The sequence below is a fragment of the Pyrgilauda ruficollis genome, unplaced genomic scaffold (assembly GCF_017590135.1).
Source record: "Pyrgilauda ruficollis isolate IOZ18807 unplaced genomic scaffold, ASM1759013v1 scaffold31, whole genome shotgun sequence".
NCBI lineage: Eukaryota > Metazoa > Chordata > Aves > Passeriformes > Passeridae > Pyrgilauda > Pyrgilauda ruficollis.
The window spans coordinates 2,232,448-2,247,991 of NW_024524489.1; the positions used below are offsets into that span (position 1 = coordinate 2,232,448).

A 15,544-nucleotide genomic window follows, 5' to 3' on the forward strand; every position below is an offset into this window, starting at 1 on the left:
GCCCAGCATAGCTGTACAGTCAGGATCACTAAATCACAGTAGATGCAAATTAAGGTTTCTGTGACTCCCTCTTCATCTCTACAAATCTGAACACTTTCCATTAAAAAATTGGGGTTTTTCTGAATTAATTCAACAATAGTTCATCAAGCTCCACCGTCAGAAAACAAAAAAAAAAATCAAACTGTTTACATTCAGTACTCCTCAAAGCTCCAATTTGAAACTTCTGTAGTATATTTTTGTGGGTCGAGGTAATTTTACAATATTATGCCACAAAGCTTTGTTAATGCCCTTTTCTGGAAATACTTAAAAATAAAACCCCTATATTAGTAGCATTTGGACATTCACAAACCCAAGTGTTAATAGTGTCACTTACAAGTGTACTTTCTTTGCAAGTTGTTCAGGTATAAACTTTAACGTTTACTTAATGTCACCTGAATTCTTCAGCTGGATTTCTGGTTATTGAAGTGGTATTTCCATGCAGACCCATACATAGTTTTTGGATGCAATGCCTCAGTAAAAGAATATATTTCATGGCAAAACATTATGCAAAGTCTTAGGCAAGGTCTTCTCATGAGTGCTTTACAAAATAAAAATTAGTGGAAGGAATTTCCTTCAAATTTTCACATGAATTCCTATGAGCCAGCAGCAAAATTAAAAAAAAATATTGCCAAAGATATCAAAATGTTTCAGACAGTAGAGATAGAAGGAAAAAAGTAGAGTCATGTTTCTGTGCACACCAGTATTAAAGGCTGGGTTTAGGGTTCCTCCATGAGATCTGTTCCTAAAAACCAGCTTTGGTTTTGCTGCTAAAATACGATCTCAGCTTTGTCTTTCCAACTTTGAACCTGTGAGGAGCTGGCAGTGGGACTTGGAGACAGAATATCTTTGCTTGGGAGTGACACAATGACCTTTTTGTGGAGGACTGGAGGTGTGCAGCTCATTCCCTGCTCTCTTTGCAGATGTTCCAGCGCCTGTGTATCCACGTGATCCAGAGGTTGAGGCCAGTGCATGCACACCTTTATCTACAGCCAGGAATGGAAGACTGGTAAAATAATCCCCCTGCCAATTTCTGTTCATTCCATGCATTGCTGCAGCTGCTTTTACTGATGAGTCACTCAAAACAGTCATGTAAAGCTGAAATAGTGCTAATTGTTCTTCATTATTCTGCCCAAACTGCTCTGATTTATTTAAAAATACCAGTAGGGCTGCAAAGGGCAGTGTCAAATGGTTTGAAACGTTTGCTTCCTTGGAGTAGGTTTTCAGCATGGTCTTTATTTTTCCTATCACTTGGACACTGCAAGTGTAAATCTCACTGCTCAGACTTGAGAATCCTTCTGTGAATTGGATCTGGAGGCACAAAGGTGGAAGTTTTTATTTGTACATCCTGTAAAAGAGTTTGGAGATCAGGGGTTAAGCCTATAACTAAAGCACAGGTTTTTTCAAAAAGGAGGAAGGGCCCTCTTAGATCCTCCTTTGCTCTCCTTATCATCAAGAAAACTGTCACTTTATCTCCAATTATGAAACACTTAAACTTTTTTTCTCATCATGTATCTTTTTGATACATGATGAGAAAAAAAAAAAGTTTTTTCTTTCACCTCTTATGTTAAAGTTGTGTTTGTGATAATAAATTTTCTCCAGAGCGAAAATGGCAGAGTTAGTAATAACTGTGCTGCCATATCAAAATTCAGGACATGAAGACACAATTTTCATGGCAAAAAGTAGAATTGAATTTGCTTTGGAAGCCTTGCTTGTGTCTGTGACTTGGTTTTGTTCAGTGACAAGGTCTGACCTTGAGCAGATGTCTGAGGCTAAATTTCTCATTAAGTAGCTGCATGAATCTAGTGAAAAGCAGATCTGTACTTTCCATTTTAGAAGTGGGATTTTGAGCTGTAAAATTACTATATATGATGCAGAGTTAATGTTTAGAGTGTCTAATGTTTAGAGTTAATGTTTAGAGGCTGAAGGTGGATGTTCTCTGCCTTGCCAGGGTGCTCTGGTGTTCTGGAGGGTGCCTTGCCTTGGTTCCATAGCTATAATTGCATTCCCATCAAATTCAACATGCAAATCAAGAGGATGATTTTAAGTAGAAGATGCCCAATACTGTTGTTCTGAGAATTCTTTTCCAGTGCAGCATCTTGATTCACAACACTAATTTGATGAACTCCTCAGCATTTCAAGTGCCTGATGCTCCCTTAGGTTGGGCTGGTTGTTCCCCAGGCTGTGGATGGGGGTGAGAGATCAGAGAGCAGGACAAAGCAGGAATTGTGGTGAATCGCTCTGTTTGCACTGGCTCAGGATGACTCAGTGCCCTGTGTGCAATCCCCACCCTGGCTGTTGTTGTGGCAGCTCCGATGACATGGACGGGCCCGTGGAGGACATCGGCAGCCGCTCGTGCGTCACGCGCTTCGTGAAGACGCTGCTGTCCATCATGGAGCACGGCGTCAAGCCCCACAGCAAGCACCTCACCGAGTACTTCGCCTTCCTCTACGAGTTTGCCAAAATGGGGGAGGAGGAGGTGAGTGTAGCCTTGGATCTGGGGAGTTCTAGTGTCTGTGCACAAATGAGTTTGCGAGTAATCCCATCCCTGCGTTTTTCAGAGCCAGTTCTTGCTCTCTCTGCAAGCCATATCCACAATGGTCCACTTCTACATGGGAACCAAGGGGCCTGAGAATGTAAGTTTGAGCATTTTATATAACAGGAGCTAATCTTTCCTGTTTCACATCTGTCATCATTGCTGCTGTATCTTGAATCATCTTTCAGCTGCTACATTAAAACTGCTTCATTTCTACAGTTGTTTTCAATGTTTAAGTGAATATAATATTAAAAAAAATATGTTGAACCGACTATTATTGTTTAGTATAGAAATAGGCACTGAGTAAAAGCAATTAAAGCTGCCCTTAACTTGATACTAATGGTATCAATCAAGATTACTTACTCTTATTGTGTACAACTTAGGAGCAATTAAAGCTGCCCTTAACTTGATACTAATGGTATCAATCAAGATTACTTTTATTGTGTACAACTTAGTTTCTTAAATTTACCTGCTCTTTTTGTTAAATAGACCATATCTTCAGCCAGCCTACTTCTTGCATTTGCAAATACAGTTTTGTTTGTGCAAAGTGAATGTTTCAGTGTGCAAGTCAGTTGATCAGATACTTGCCTGGTTTGGTTCATGCAAGTTGATGAAGTTGTTTGCAATAAAGGACAGGGTAATGCAGAGGCCTTTGAGATGAAGGCACGGAATGTCCACACTGAAGTTCTCTGGTTTTTCCTTAGCCCCAGGTGGAAGTGCTTTCTGAGGAAGAAGGGGAGGAAGAGGAGGAAGAGGAAGATATCCTTTCCTTAGCAGAAGAGAAATACAGGCCTGCTGCTCTTGAAAAGATGATTGCCCTGATTGCTCTTCTGGTGGAACAGTCTCGCTCAGAAAGGCAAGAGCTTCTGAAAAAACAAAATCAGTTTAGAATTTATAGTTCAGAAAGCAGTCAGAGATTTTGTGGGTTTGTCTGAGGGTTTTATTGTGGGCTTTTTTAACAGCATAAATAAGCTTGTATATGAGCCCATTATATTTTTAATAACTTAAAAAGGGACTGTCGTTGTTATCCAAATGTTGGGTTAAATACTTGAACACGTTCAATTGCCCACATTTGGTTTTCAGTCAAGTACAACTTTTTTTATCTGAGTCAGGTACAGCTTTTTGTTGTTGTTGTTCAGTTTTACATCAACACCTCTGTTGTCTCTTGTATACTGTGATACTGGAGAATATGAACTAACACTCAGTCCTGAGTGTCTCCCTGGCCATAACCATGGCTGAAGTAAAATAATAATTTTCTTTTTCTTTTGTATTTTAGGCATTTGACCTTGTCACAAAACGACATGGCAGCACTGACAGGAGGAAAGGTAATCAAGTTAAAAATGACTGCTCTAGCCTCCCAAGCCCTCTGTGGTGTGTAGCTGTAGGCAGTGTACTGTATCTGCTTGTTTGTTGCAGGGTTTCCCTTTTTTATTCCAACACATCCGTGATGGGATCAACATCAGGCAAACCTGCAACCTCATTTTCAGTTTGTGCCGCTACAACAATCGCCTCGCGGAGCACGTGAGTAGCAGGGACCTGGAGCTGTTCTTTGAAATCTCCTCTACTCAGTCTCATGGGGTAATGGTTAATATTTTAACTCAGTGAACACAAGTCTAAGTGAGTTTTGTGTGTTTTCTTTTCAAGATTGTGTCCATGCTGTTCACATCTATAGCAAAGCTGACTCCTGAGGTATGTAAACACACCACCTGTCCACTAAATGATCTGTAGTCATATTTTCCTGGTTTAAATCACAGAAATAATCCTTGGCTCATCAAAAGTCTTGCGTGGAAGATGGAAGTCTTTGTGCTATTGAATGAAGTCTAACTGCACTGTTTGTGGAGTTCTGTAAAACAGAAATTTGCTGTGCCACTTAGGATGAAAGTTTTATTCAAATCAAATAACATTCCTAGATTCTCCACCCGTATGAATTCCTTTTAAAAAGTTGGTAACATTAAAGTATTGTGTGCAAGAATAAGTGGAGATAATTACTTATTATCAGACTCTTCAAGATTTGGGGCAGTGTTTTGCAGTTCTGTGCTAAGGCAAACACATTTCTCATTCAGAGTAAATTCCTGCCCTGGTAATAACAGCAATACTGAGAGTTCCAAATGGATTCCAGATGCAAAATATATAATTATAGTTGTAACCACTTGGTTGAAATGTTGTTAAAAGCTGGATGAGTCTTGGCTGTGTAAAACCTCAAAATGGGATGCTTTTGGATAAACTTCCCAGGATCCATATTCCATGTTATGTAAATACATAAAAATAATAACTTATCTGAGCTAGTCATATAAACCAGGATAAATTGGTGAATTCTTCAACAATGGACAGCTTGATTTTTTAATTTTTCCAGAATAATGTCTGTATTTCCTGTAATAAATAAATACATACATATATATATTTCCTATAACTTCTCCTAGACTGATCCTGTCTCATATGATCCTGTTGCTTTGCACTGACTGTAACCAGTGCCTTAATTTATAGATATATATGGATTATGTACAGATTAAATAGCAAAGGATTAAAGTATTAGAAGTGTTCATGTCTGAAGTTCATAGAAATCTTACAGGCATTGGGATTTTTAAAAAACACTCTTAAAAAAAAAGGTGGATGAAATGAAATAGATTAAATTGGATATTTTTCCCTTTTCTGCATTACAGGCAGCCAATCCTTTTTTCAAATTGCTCACCATGCTCATGGAGTTTGCTGGTGGACCTCCAGGAATGCCACCCTTTGCTTCTTACATTCTGCAGAGGATATGGGAGGTACAATATGTAAAATAAAACAGAAGCTAAATTGTCTTTCTCTTGTTGGTTCTTTTATGTCTCTTTTGCATTTTGTTGTCATCCTTCCTGCATCAGTCCATGATTTTTCAGTTACCATTCCTCTTTTGAATAAGCAGCAACAGCCAACAGACATTAAAAAGTTCTATTGTAACTTAATGGCTCTTCCAGCTTAACTTCAAATTTTAGTTTAATGAGAAATTAATTGATTCATAATAAGGGCTTAGAATGCTTTTTCTAGACAAATTCCATATTGTTTTCTTAGTTATCCTTTTGCAAGGCCTGTAAAATGTTTGAACACCCATCATTTGGTTGTGGGTTTTTTTGGCCTTTATGTACAGATTCCTTGAATATTCACTTGACATTTTTGGTTCTCTGTAAAATGTCCATTAACACTTTTAATGCATAAAACAGTGCCAGACTGAGTCTGCTGGATAATTGCTGTGTGCAGGACCAGCCTTGCTTGTGCTTCCAAATGAGAGAGAGACTTTTTAACCAGGTTGGCACAGGGATGAATTCCTTCATCTGAGCCAAGATGAGCCATTAAAGCTTTCTCTTCACCTACTTCTGTGTTCCCAGTACAATTCACTGTCTTCATTCCTGGCTGAGAACAGCATGGCCAGCCTGGAGACTGCTGAGGACCAGCTCATTCCTTTTAATTCCCTTTAAAAAATGGGGCTGGAGCACTGTGGGAGGGACATGGGTTGCTGTTCCAAAGGGTTTCCTCCTGGTCAGGAGCAGCTGTAGGATCACAAATGATGTGATGGATGAGCTGTAACTTCTGCACCTCAGGTAAAGGGAGATAAAATGGCACATCTCAAGGGACACAGTGACACCCAGCTGGTGACACAGGTCCAGGGGTATAAATTGAGCAGACAGGGATGTGAGACCCAGCAGTGAATGCACAGACTTGGGGTGTAGAATCTCCTTTCACAGCCTCTCCAGCTTCTGGAAGTCATTAAAAAGTGATTGAGCTCTGCAGACACTGAGAAATGATTGTCTCCTTCTTGGACATTCCCTCCAGCCATTACCCAGGAAACCTGACAGAGCAATTTGTCATTTTTAAATAAAGGGAGGAGATTGTTCTTAAGGTGTTTATTTTTAAAATGAGATTAAAATTTTATAAGCAGAATTACGGTCATGTCAGCTGCTCATATTCTTCAGGTGGAGTAGGGGAACTGGGAACAGCTTCAGCAGCCCTGTTACTACCTCTGCTTCCTTAGGGTAAAACTTCTTCTTGTCTGGGCACCTGGGCCTTGAGGTAGAAATAAAGTAGTTTTTAAAAACTAACAAAAGAACACAACATTTGTTGGCCTCATGTCAATAGATTTCCAGCTGCACAGAGCCAGAAAAGCACAGGAAGCCTTGTTATCTCCTTATTCTCTCAAGGTTTGCACAACAGCACTCATTGCCTTTGGAAAGTGCTGGATGAATTTATTCCTTGAAATTGTATATTCAGTAAAAAATGCAGTAGTTACCCTCAGCATGAAGCTGTATGAACATCTTTGCATACCATTTATTTTCTTTTGATGTAACTTATAAAAATACCGATTCAATGTTAAGGCTTTGTGTTAGGTATTTTTAAAAAATACTTGTCTATAAAGACAATGTTGTTCCATCTTGGTGCTTAAAATATTTCAACTCCTAAATATCTCATAAGATGCAGAAAGAATAGTCAGGGTAATTTCCTAGGCTTAGACTAAACTTTCATAACTGTGAACAAGGTTCAGAAGCACAAACCAGTGAAATTTAATAAGGTTTCCTTTGTGTGCAGAGCAGCTCAGTCTTGCAGGTGCTTTGATAGCCCTAAGTGATTTTAAAAAGAAACGTTGCAAGTGATTTTAGGGGTTTCTAATGCAATCAGTGCATAGTAGGAAGATTAATGTATTCCTTTTGATTTTCCCCCTGTCCTTCAGGTGATTGAGTACAACCCCTCGCAGTGCCTGGACTGGCTGGCTGTGCAAACCCCTCGGAACAAACTCGCTCACAGCTGGGTCCTGCAGAACATGGAGAACTGGGTTGAACGTTTCCTCCTGGCACACAACTACCCTCGAGTGAGAACTTGTAAGTGGATTTTAATTGGATTTTAATTTTAATCTGTCACCTCTTGCAGTGAGTTGCATGCTCCTGTGTTTGTCTTTTCTTCCTTTTCTAGTTGTTTTAGAATTGCTGGGGTTTAAAATCTTAGGATAACTGTGGTGCCTCATGCAGAGGTGTTACCAGTTTTGATGAAAAAACTGTTTTCCTTTGGTATCTTGAATGATACATTGGTAGGTTCTTTCTTTTAAGTGGTTAATCTGCAAGGTCCACGAAAACCTAAAGAAGGAAAAGAGGTAATTCCAGAGGTTGTCCATTGTGTCCATCACGTGGCTGTACAATAGCTGGGAGGAGTACATGTTGTTCTTCCACAGGAATCTCCAGCTGAGTCCTTTGAACTTGGGGATCAAGGAGAAGCTGCCTGTGCTTTCTCCCAGATTCCAGGGTATTCTGGCTCTCTGGTTTGTCCTGCTGGGAATCACAATGTCATATTGCTAGAGAACATTTTCAGCCTTCCCTGTGTCCTTTTTTGTAACAAAGGAGGCTCCACAGTACAGGCCACTGACCTTTAACATGTTTCTGTGGCTGAGGGAGATGGGAAAACTGGAGGTACAGCTTTGCAACAGGCTCCAGCTGTAAACATCTCTGAGGAGGTAATGACCTCTTGATTGAGCAATGGACAACTTCAGTCATGGAAAACCTCTGGGAGATGCTTTGTGTGATGGGATCTGGGGTCACATGCTGTGGTGGGATGCATTGTGTTAGCACAGGGAGAGCCAGGCAGCAGACAGGGATGTAGGTGGCACATCCCAGCACCCCTTCAAACGTGCTTTGTGCTACTTCTATCCGCTTGGGTTTTTTTTCTAGTGTGAATACAGTAATACCAGATTGTGTAAAATGCTTTGAACTGTGTAAATGGAACACGGGGTGCAGTTGAATTGCTGTTTACATGGCTGTTAAGCAGGTATGTCACTGTCAAAGGCGTAACAAATCTGTTTTTATTTGAAGCTGCAGCCTATCTCTTGGTGTCGCTTATTCCAAGCAATTCCTTCCGTCAGATGTTCCGATCGACCCGCTCTCTGCACATCCCCACGCGGGACCTGCCCCTCAGCCCCGACACCACAGTAGTTCTGCACCAGGTCTACAACGTGCTGCTGGGCCTGCTCTCCCGAGCCAAGCTCTACGTCGACGCCGCCGTGCACGGCACCACCAAGCTGGTGCCCTACTTCAGTTTCATGACGTACTGCTTGATCTCCAAAACCGAGAAGCTCATGTTCTCCACTTACTTCATGGACTTGTGGAACCTCTTCCAGCCGAAGCTCTCGGAGCCGGCCATCGCCACCAACCACAACAAGCAGGCCCTGCTGTCCTTCTGGTACAACGTGTGCGTGGACTGTCCCGAGAACGTGCGCCTGATCGTGCAGAACCCCGTGGTGACCAAGAACATCGCCTTCAATTACATCCTCGCGGACCACGACGACCAGGACGTGGTGCTCTTCAACCGCGGCATGCTGCCCGCCTACTACGGCATCCTGCGCCTGTGCTGCGAGCAGTCGCCCGCCTTCACCAGGCAGCTGGCTTCTCACCAGAACATCCAGTGGGCCTTCAAGAACCTCACCCCTCACGCCAGTCAGTACCCAGGAGTAAGTGACCGACGCCGCCGCGCGCCAGTCCCTCGTTCCCGTGTCCCCTCTCACCCGGGGTCTCTTGTAACTGAACACGCCCAGTGGCAAAAGCGTTGCACGTGGGTTTCCTGGTGGAAATAATTCCTGTCTTTAGATCCATTAGATAGTCTTCAGGGGGGATTGGTTTCGGTTTTCCTCGCTGTGTAGCAGCTGCAGAGCAGTTGTTGTTTTCTGGGAGCAGGCACTGGTGTTTCAGTATTCCAGCCTAGTCATAAGAAACAAGGAGTAAGCTTTGATGGTGGTCTCTAGGAAGGAGGTTGCATTGTAACAAAGGTGGAGGAATTCCCAGTTCCTTTGCTCTCAGCTTCTGGAATAGGGCCAAGATTTAGCCTGTAGCATTCCAGGGGAGTACAGCCTGGTTCTCCCCTTGGGAGCACCTTTGGCAGACCTGGGAGTTGTGCTGTCAGTGACACACAGTGACACCCAGCAGAGAGCAGGTGCTGGGCAGAGTAGGTTGTGTGTGATGCTCAAACAACAGGCTGGAAGAGACACGAATGTCTCTGAATGATTACACAGTGAATATTGCTTCGGGATCCTTTGGGGTGTGCAGAGACACAAAGAATACAAAGCTTCCCATCACTGTGAAGAGGAGGAGGATGCAGGGAATCTTCAATATTGAGCTTCTGCCTAGATCAGCTCACGGGGAAATTTTATGTGTGACAGCTCTCCTTGTTGGCATCTCCCCTCAGAGGTCTCAGTTTGTCTGGCAAGGGACCTGAGGTACTCCACTGTGTTTGGTGTTTGGCAGGCATGTGGGACTGCAGCAGGGTTTGGCACAAGCAGCTTTCTGAATGTTTGGTCCCAGGGATGGGGATTTCAGATATTTTGTACATATATAGATGTACACAGAAATGTGACAGTGAGCTGTGCTCTTAGGAAGCATCAAAACATCTAATTCTATAACTTAGAAAGAAAGTCTGAACTGTGCCATAGTGAGAGCTGACTCTAACCAAGTGTTTCTGTGTGTTTCAGGCGGTAGAAGAGCTGTTTAACCTCATGCAGCTGTTTGTAGCTCAGAGGCCAGACATGAGAGAGGAGGAGATAGAGGACATAAAGCAATTTAAGAAAACCACCATAAGCTGTTACCTGCGCTGCTTGGACGGACGCTCTTGTTGGACAACTCTCATAAGGTACAGCCCTGTGCTCATCCACAGCTCAGCTGGAATTCCATCCCCAGCCTCCCCCCACGAGCAGAGCTGCAGTTCCAGCTGCTCTTGTTGGCAGTTGTTTCTTTGGAGCAGAAATGTGATGTAGGAATTGTGCCTGTGGGACAGTTTTATTGTCTTCAAAGAGTGTTTCATTTCTGATCTTAGGAGGTACAGCTGAAAGTGCTGCTTGGGCATTCTCAGCAGAGCTATAAATTGCCTGTGCATGTAGGTCAGAGCTGGGCTTTTAAATGGAGCTGTTGGTGCACTGAAAGCCTCGTGGAAGGGACAGGCTGTGTCACCTGGAGGGGCTGCATGCCCTCCCCTGGCACTGACCTGTCACAGAGCACAGCCACGTTGTCCCAAATCATCTTTATGTGGAAAGAAACCATTCATTAGCATAATGCTTTCCTTTCTGTTCTGATGTAAGCATAAAATGTTCTGATAGAAATGTTTGCAGACATTTAAAAGGCCAAACAGATGTTGGACTGAATCTGTTTAAATTTATCATTTAAGAAGCATAAACTTCTGTCTTTCCAAGTACATCATTTTCCACATTTTTGCAGAGGTTGTATGGGAAATATTTCTGTAAAGGTTATATATAAATTACTTTCCATAACATAAAGGAGGTTGATGGCAGAGGCATTTTTAAATTAAAAAGGGGAGGAGGGGGGATAGTGATGAGAAGAATTATGTTATTTTGGGGTTTCTTTTTTTCTTTTGTGATTATTTTCCAAAATAACAGCATGGGTATAACAGTTTTAAGCTTGGGATGTGATTTTCAGTGTTCTCAATGTTTGGATTTTTTTCCTAGTGCCTTCAGAATATTATTAGAATCTGATGAAGACAGGCTTCTCGTTGTGTTCAATAGAGGATTGATTCTGATGACTGAGGTAATTACTTCATTATTTAATTATAGCAAACATCTCACCCTGGTACTTCCCCTGTCAGCTTTAATAAGATTTCTTTTTAGTACTAAAAAGATTAGGAAATTGTTTGTCTGCTTCTCAGGACAGAGGGAAAACCACCAACAGATTATGCTGAGAGAAATAAATTTATTCTTTTTTGGTGTAATTTCTTTTATTACAGGTAATTGGGAATGAATGGCTGAGTGCAGTCACACAGTTGTTAGTAGTTAAAAAGTGTTAAGGCTACAGGTTAAAAACCAGAAATAGCTTAAAGTGTGCTCAGCTGCAGTTGTGGTTAATATTTCTGACCCTCCTTTGAGGCCCTCCTGAGGCAGTTCTCCTTTTCTTTCCTACCTGTTGTGCCTTTGTTTGCAAGGAGTGGTCTGAAACACATAAACTAAATTTCTTTCTGATGGAACTAAACCTAAAATGCATTTCTGGAGCACATCTAATTGCTGTAAATGGGGATTTGGTCCATGAGACCCAGACCAGAGTTATTTCAAAAGTGAATGGAAAAAAAATGAACTAATGCACCTGTGAAATGGATGCAGTTGGAATGTCAGGCCCCTGCTCCCAGCAGTTTCACTGTACAGATCCACCTGTCCTGATGGGTGGAACATGCTGGATTCCTCCAGCACTCCCATGACTGAGGTGATGGATGAGAACCTGTGCTCATTAAAGCACTGGCAGTGCTCCAGGGGCAGGATCCCTTTGAGAACAGGAATAAAAGTCTGCATGTGTTGGAGAAAGCATAAAACCAAGATTCAGTTCATTCTTGGCACCTGTAGGATGGTGTATTCAGGAGAGATATTAAACTGGGAAAATCCATGGTACAGGACAAGTGGCTCAGAGGTAATTGTGGCTGTGCAGAAAATGGGATTTTGAAATGGGATTTTTGCTGCAGGAGGGGCAGCCAGCACAAATGAAAGTTGTCAGAAGGACTGGGAGCAAACATCTGTCAGGGATATTTTAGTCTGCCTTTACTCACATGGCTGGGCTGGATGATGCTTTCAGGTGGATTCCAGTCCCATTTTTGTATGGTTTCTATTAAAAATTGTTTTAACTCTTTTTATGCCACTGGTTTGCATTTTCTGGGAAAAAGTGTAGTAGAAAGAGCTGGAATTCCAGAAACAGTGCAGTGCTGTTTGAAAATCGAGTTTTCAGGAGCTTGTTATAAATATAAGCCTATAGATTAATTAATTGTAGTTAATTACTCCAGCATATCTGTTCCCTTTTGTTATGAAAATACCTTCATTCAGTAAACTGGGTGTAAAAAGTCAGGAACTGGGCTCTAAGGTTATCCACACATGAAATGTAAGTAGATTAAGGTACATACATAGATATATATAAAAGAATTTGGTTTAGCTCAGTTAGCCCTCATCCATGCTAACAATGGATAATTAAGTTTGTGAAGAGTGTGTAACACAAAATGAATTTATCCTGTGTAAAACATTGCTGGAAATTAAATTAAATTGATGCTACTTTCCAGCTTGAGGTTAGCAGACCTTACATTGTCACTTGTTGGCTGGAAGTGTTTTGCCTGGTGACAAAAAACTGCATGAAGGAGTTGTCACATCCAGGAGAGTTTTCCACTTGAGGGTGGCTGTGTGTCTTTTGTCTTCACTGTAATATAAAAAGGGCCTGGCAAGGGTTTGCATTCTAGGGACTGAGGCTACTGTTCCTTTATCTTTCAAACACCCCAGCAGATTAAAAATCTGCTCTTACATCCTGTGCTGGAATTTTTGCAGTTCGGAAATGAGTTGCTTTTCCTTCCCAATATTTCTATAAATCACAGGTGCCCACAAGGTATAAAAGGAGAAATAATTCATTTGATGTACAACCATATCTCCTTCAGCAGCATTTTGAAAAATGACTGGCATCCATCTTAATCCTACCTTTTTTCCCCCAAATTCATATATCTGTCTTTGTGCACCTCCTGTATCACTTTGTCTGCTGGCTAAGGAAGTTTGGGATTACAGGGATATAAAAATACTGTGTCTCAAATGGCACTAGATAAAGGTGTGAAAACTTGGGAATTATTTTGAGGTAGTAACACAAACATTTTACCTGGAAAACAAATTAAGAACTTTGTGATTCTATCCAACACCTTATGTTTTCTGAGTATAAAATACCTTGTTTGAGCATAAAATAAATGTAAATCTATCTGCAGGATAAAAAGAGGAATACTGACAAGTACCTTAGTTTGGCAACATAAAGTTTTGGCATTTTTTTTTTTCTTTTCCCAGTCCTTTAACACGTTGCACATGATGTACCACGAGGCCACAGCTTGCCACGTGACTGGAGACCTGGTAGAGCTTCTGTCCATTTTCCTTTCGGTTCTGAAATCCACACGTCCATATCTGCAAAGAAAAGGTTTGAGTATAACTCTTGAAAGGATTATGCCTCTTGTTTCTAAATTAATTTTCCTCACCAAACCCTAATGGTTTTTCTTGCTCACTGGCTGTTTTTTAAAACTTGCTGTACAGTAGAATATGTGTCTGTTAATGGATATTAAGTTGTTACTTATTAAATTACTTACTGACTTAATACCAAACTAGATTTCATAAACTTAACAGCAGTAGACCAGTGAGATTTAACAAATTCCTAGATGCATTAAGACCGTGGTAGAGGAAAAAAGAGACTCCTCAGCAGTAAAATTCTGTGCTTTTTCTAACAAGCTTTTGAGCCATGAGCTAAGCAGCCTCCTGGGATGTTTGCATTGCAGATGTGAAGCAAGCTCTCATTCAGTGGCAGGAGCGGATTGAATTTGCCCATAAGCTCTTGACTCTGCTCAACTCCTACAGTCCTCCTGAGCTGAGAAATGCCTGCATTGGTAAGTCCTGGCCTTGCAGGACCTGTCCTGCCCAGGCAGATGGAAATGCCATTGCACAAGGGCCCTGCTAGAAACTGGAGGTCGGGATGGTTGGTGTGCTACTGTCAGTGCTGCTGTTCTTGCTCAGAGAGCTCTGGGTTTGTCAGCTTGCTTTGAATGTTCCTGTGGTCAGTCAAGGCATGCAGACTGGGGCACAGAAAGTCACAGGTCACTTTGTGAGACTGATTTGCCACCTGATAAGGGGCATGACTGAGGAGCAGCTCCTCAGTTCAGGTGTCACTGAGTTTAGAGTCAGATCCCGAATCTGACATTAAAATTCAAACATGAACTAAAGGTCCCCTCAGAAAGGAGTGTGGAGACCAAGTTATTCTGAGAAACAGCTTTTCCTGTTCATTTATATGGTTCAGTACTGTGAAGTGCAATAGTGGAACTAAAGCATAAATAGCTTGTAGAGAGGAATGGATTTGCTTTTTAAAGTGTACACACAGATAATGCATACAAATGCATCTCTTGCATTAGCAGAGCTATTTTAGAAAGTCCCAGGTTTTTTCTAGTTTAGACTTTTAAAATATTATTTAATGGATTGATGGTAAGGGCCTAACACTGTGTCCCAAACACCCTTTTTGTGATTTGTATGCATTTCCCCCTCTTTTGAGTATTTTCTCGTTGTCCTCCTGACTGCTGCTGGTTGCCATTTTCCAGGCTCAAACCTGCTCTGTTAAAGAAGAAGCAAAGAGGGTAATTGTGCAGAGGTTCTCACTGTCCAGGCTGGCCCCTCCCTGGTGGTTGCTGCTGCACTGAGCAGGGTCTGTCCCAGGGCAGAGGTGAAGGGATTTGGGATGGAGCCAGGGGATCACTCAGGTGTTGCTCACGGCAGAGCTGCGGCAAAAGGGATGCGAGAGAGAGTTTGCAAATGTATGAGCCTGAAGTTGAACTGTTTGCTGTTAAGAAATAACAATTTGTAATAGCAAAAACAACTTTTTGTTTGTAGATGTCCTCAAGGAGCTTGTACTTTTAAGTCCTCATGATTTCCTACATACTCTGGTTCCATTTCTACAGCACAATCATTGTACATACCACCACAGTAATATCCCAAGTAGGTATTTCAGTGATTGTCTTTTGAAGTTCTCTTACACTATTATTACTCTATCGTGTTCCTTGCTGATGTCAAATATTGACCTTTTTAATATATCCCTATTTTATCCGAACTTACACTACAGTGTCTCTTGGACCTTATTTTCCATGTCGTGAAAATTTGAAATTAATAGGGGGGAAAAGCAATATTCGTCCTCCGCGTCCCGAGCTCAACATGTGCCTCCTGCCCACCATGGTGGAAGCCAGCAAGGTATGTAAACAAGTGGTCCTATAAAGAATTATTTCTCTGTTGTTTTCCCATTTTTATAAAGGTATTGGCAGAATCCAGTAGCTCAATGCATTTACCTTTTCTTTGTAAACAAAGCATAATTCTTCTTCAAGATGTGTTGTCCTCATATACTCCATTCTAGATGTGCACTTCAGAAGCACCATTTCCCTGCCCTCGGGGATACACAGCTTCATACTGCAGGCACCATAAGGGTTTGG

At 41.6% G+C, this 15,544-nt stretch overlaps 1 protein-coding gene across 10 annotated transcripts in view; it reads left to right on the forward strand.

The window, feature by feature from the left end:
• USP34 (ubiquitin specific peptidase 34) overlaps positions 1-15,544 on the forward strand; it is a 112,014-nt gene that overhangs the window by 90,127 nt on the left and 6,343 nt on the right. For 7 of the 10 annotated variants that reach the window (XM_041474106.1, XM_041474112.1, XM_041474107.1 and 4 more), the window contains exons 59-74: positions 960-1,045; positions 2,347-2,515; positions 2,598-2,672; positions 3,277-3,428; positions 3,849-3,897; positions 3,989-4,093; positions 4,217-4,261; positions 5,233-5,337; positions 7,272-7,419; positions 8,401-9,035; positions 10,050-10,207; positions 11,037-11,115; positions 13,377-13,503; positions 13,856-13,963; positions 14,955-15,059; positions 15,184-15,308. In XM_041474106.1, the coding sequence (XP_041330040.1) occupies positions 960-1,045; positions 2,347-2,515; positions 2,598-2,672; positions 3,277-3,428; positions 3,849-3,897; positions 3,989-4,093; positions 4,217-4,261; positions 5,233-5,337; positions 7,272-7,419; positions 8,401-9,035; positions 10,050-10,207; positions 11,037-11,115; positions 13,377-13,503; positions 13,856-13,963; positions 14,955-15,059; positions 15,184-15,308 (2,271 nt within the window). Of the gene's footprint in view, positions 1-959; positions 1,046-2,346; positions 2,516-2,597; positions 2,673-3,276; positions 3,429-3,848; positions 3,898-3,988; positions 4,094-4,216; positions 4,262-5,232; positions 5,338-7,271; positions 7,420-8,400; positions 9,036-10,049; positions 10,208-11,036; positions 11,116-13,376; positions 13,504-13,855; positions 13,964-14,954; positions 15,060-15,183; positions 15,309-15,544 lie in introns of those variants that run through there. The other 3 variants (XM_041474111.1, XM_041474115.1, XM_041474116.1) reach the window with 2 other exon arrangements.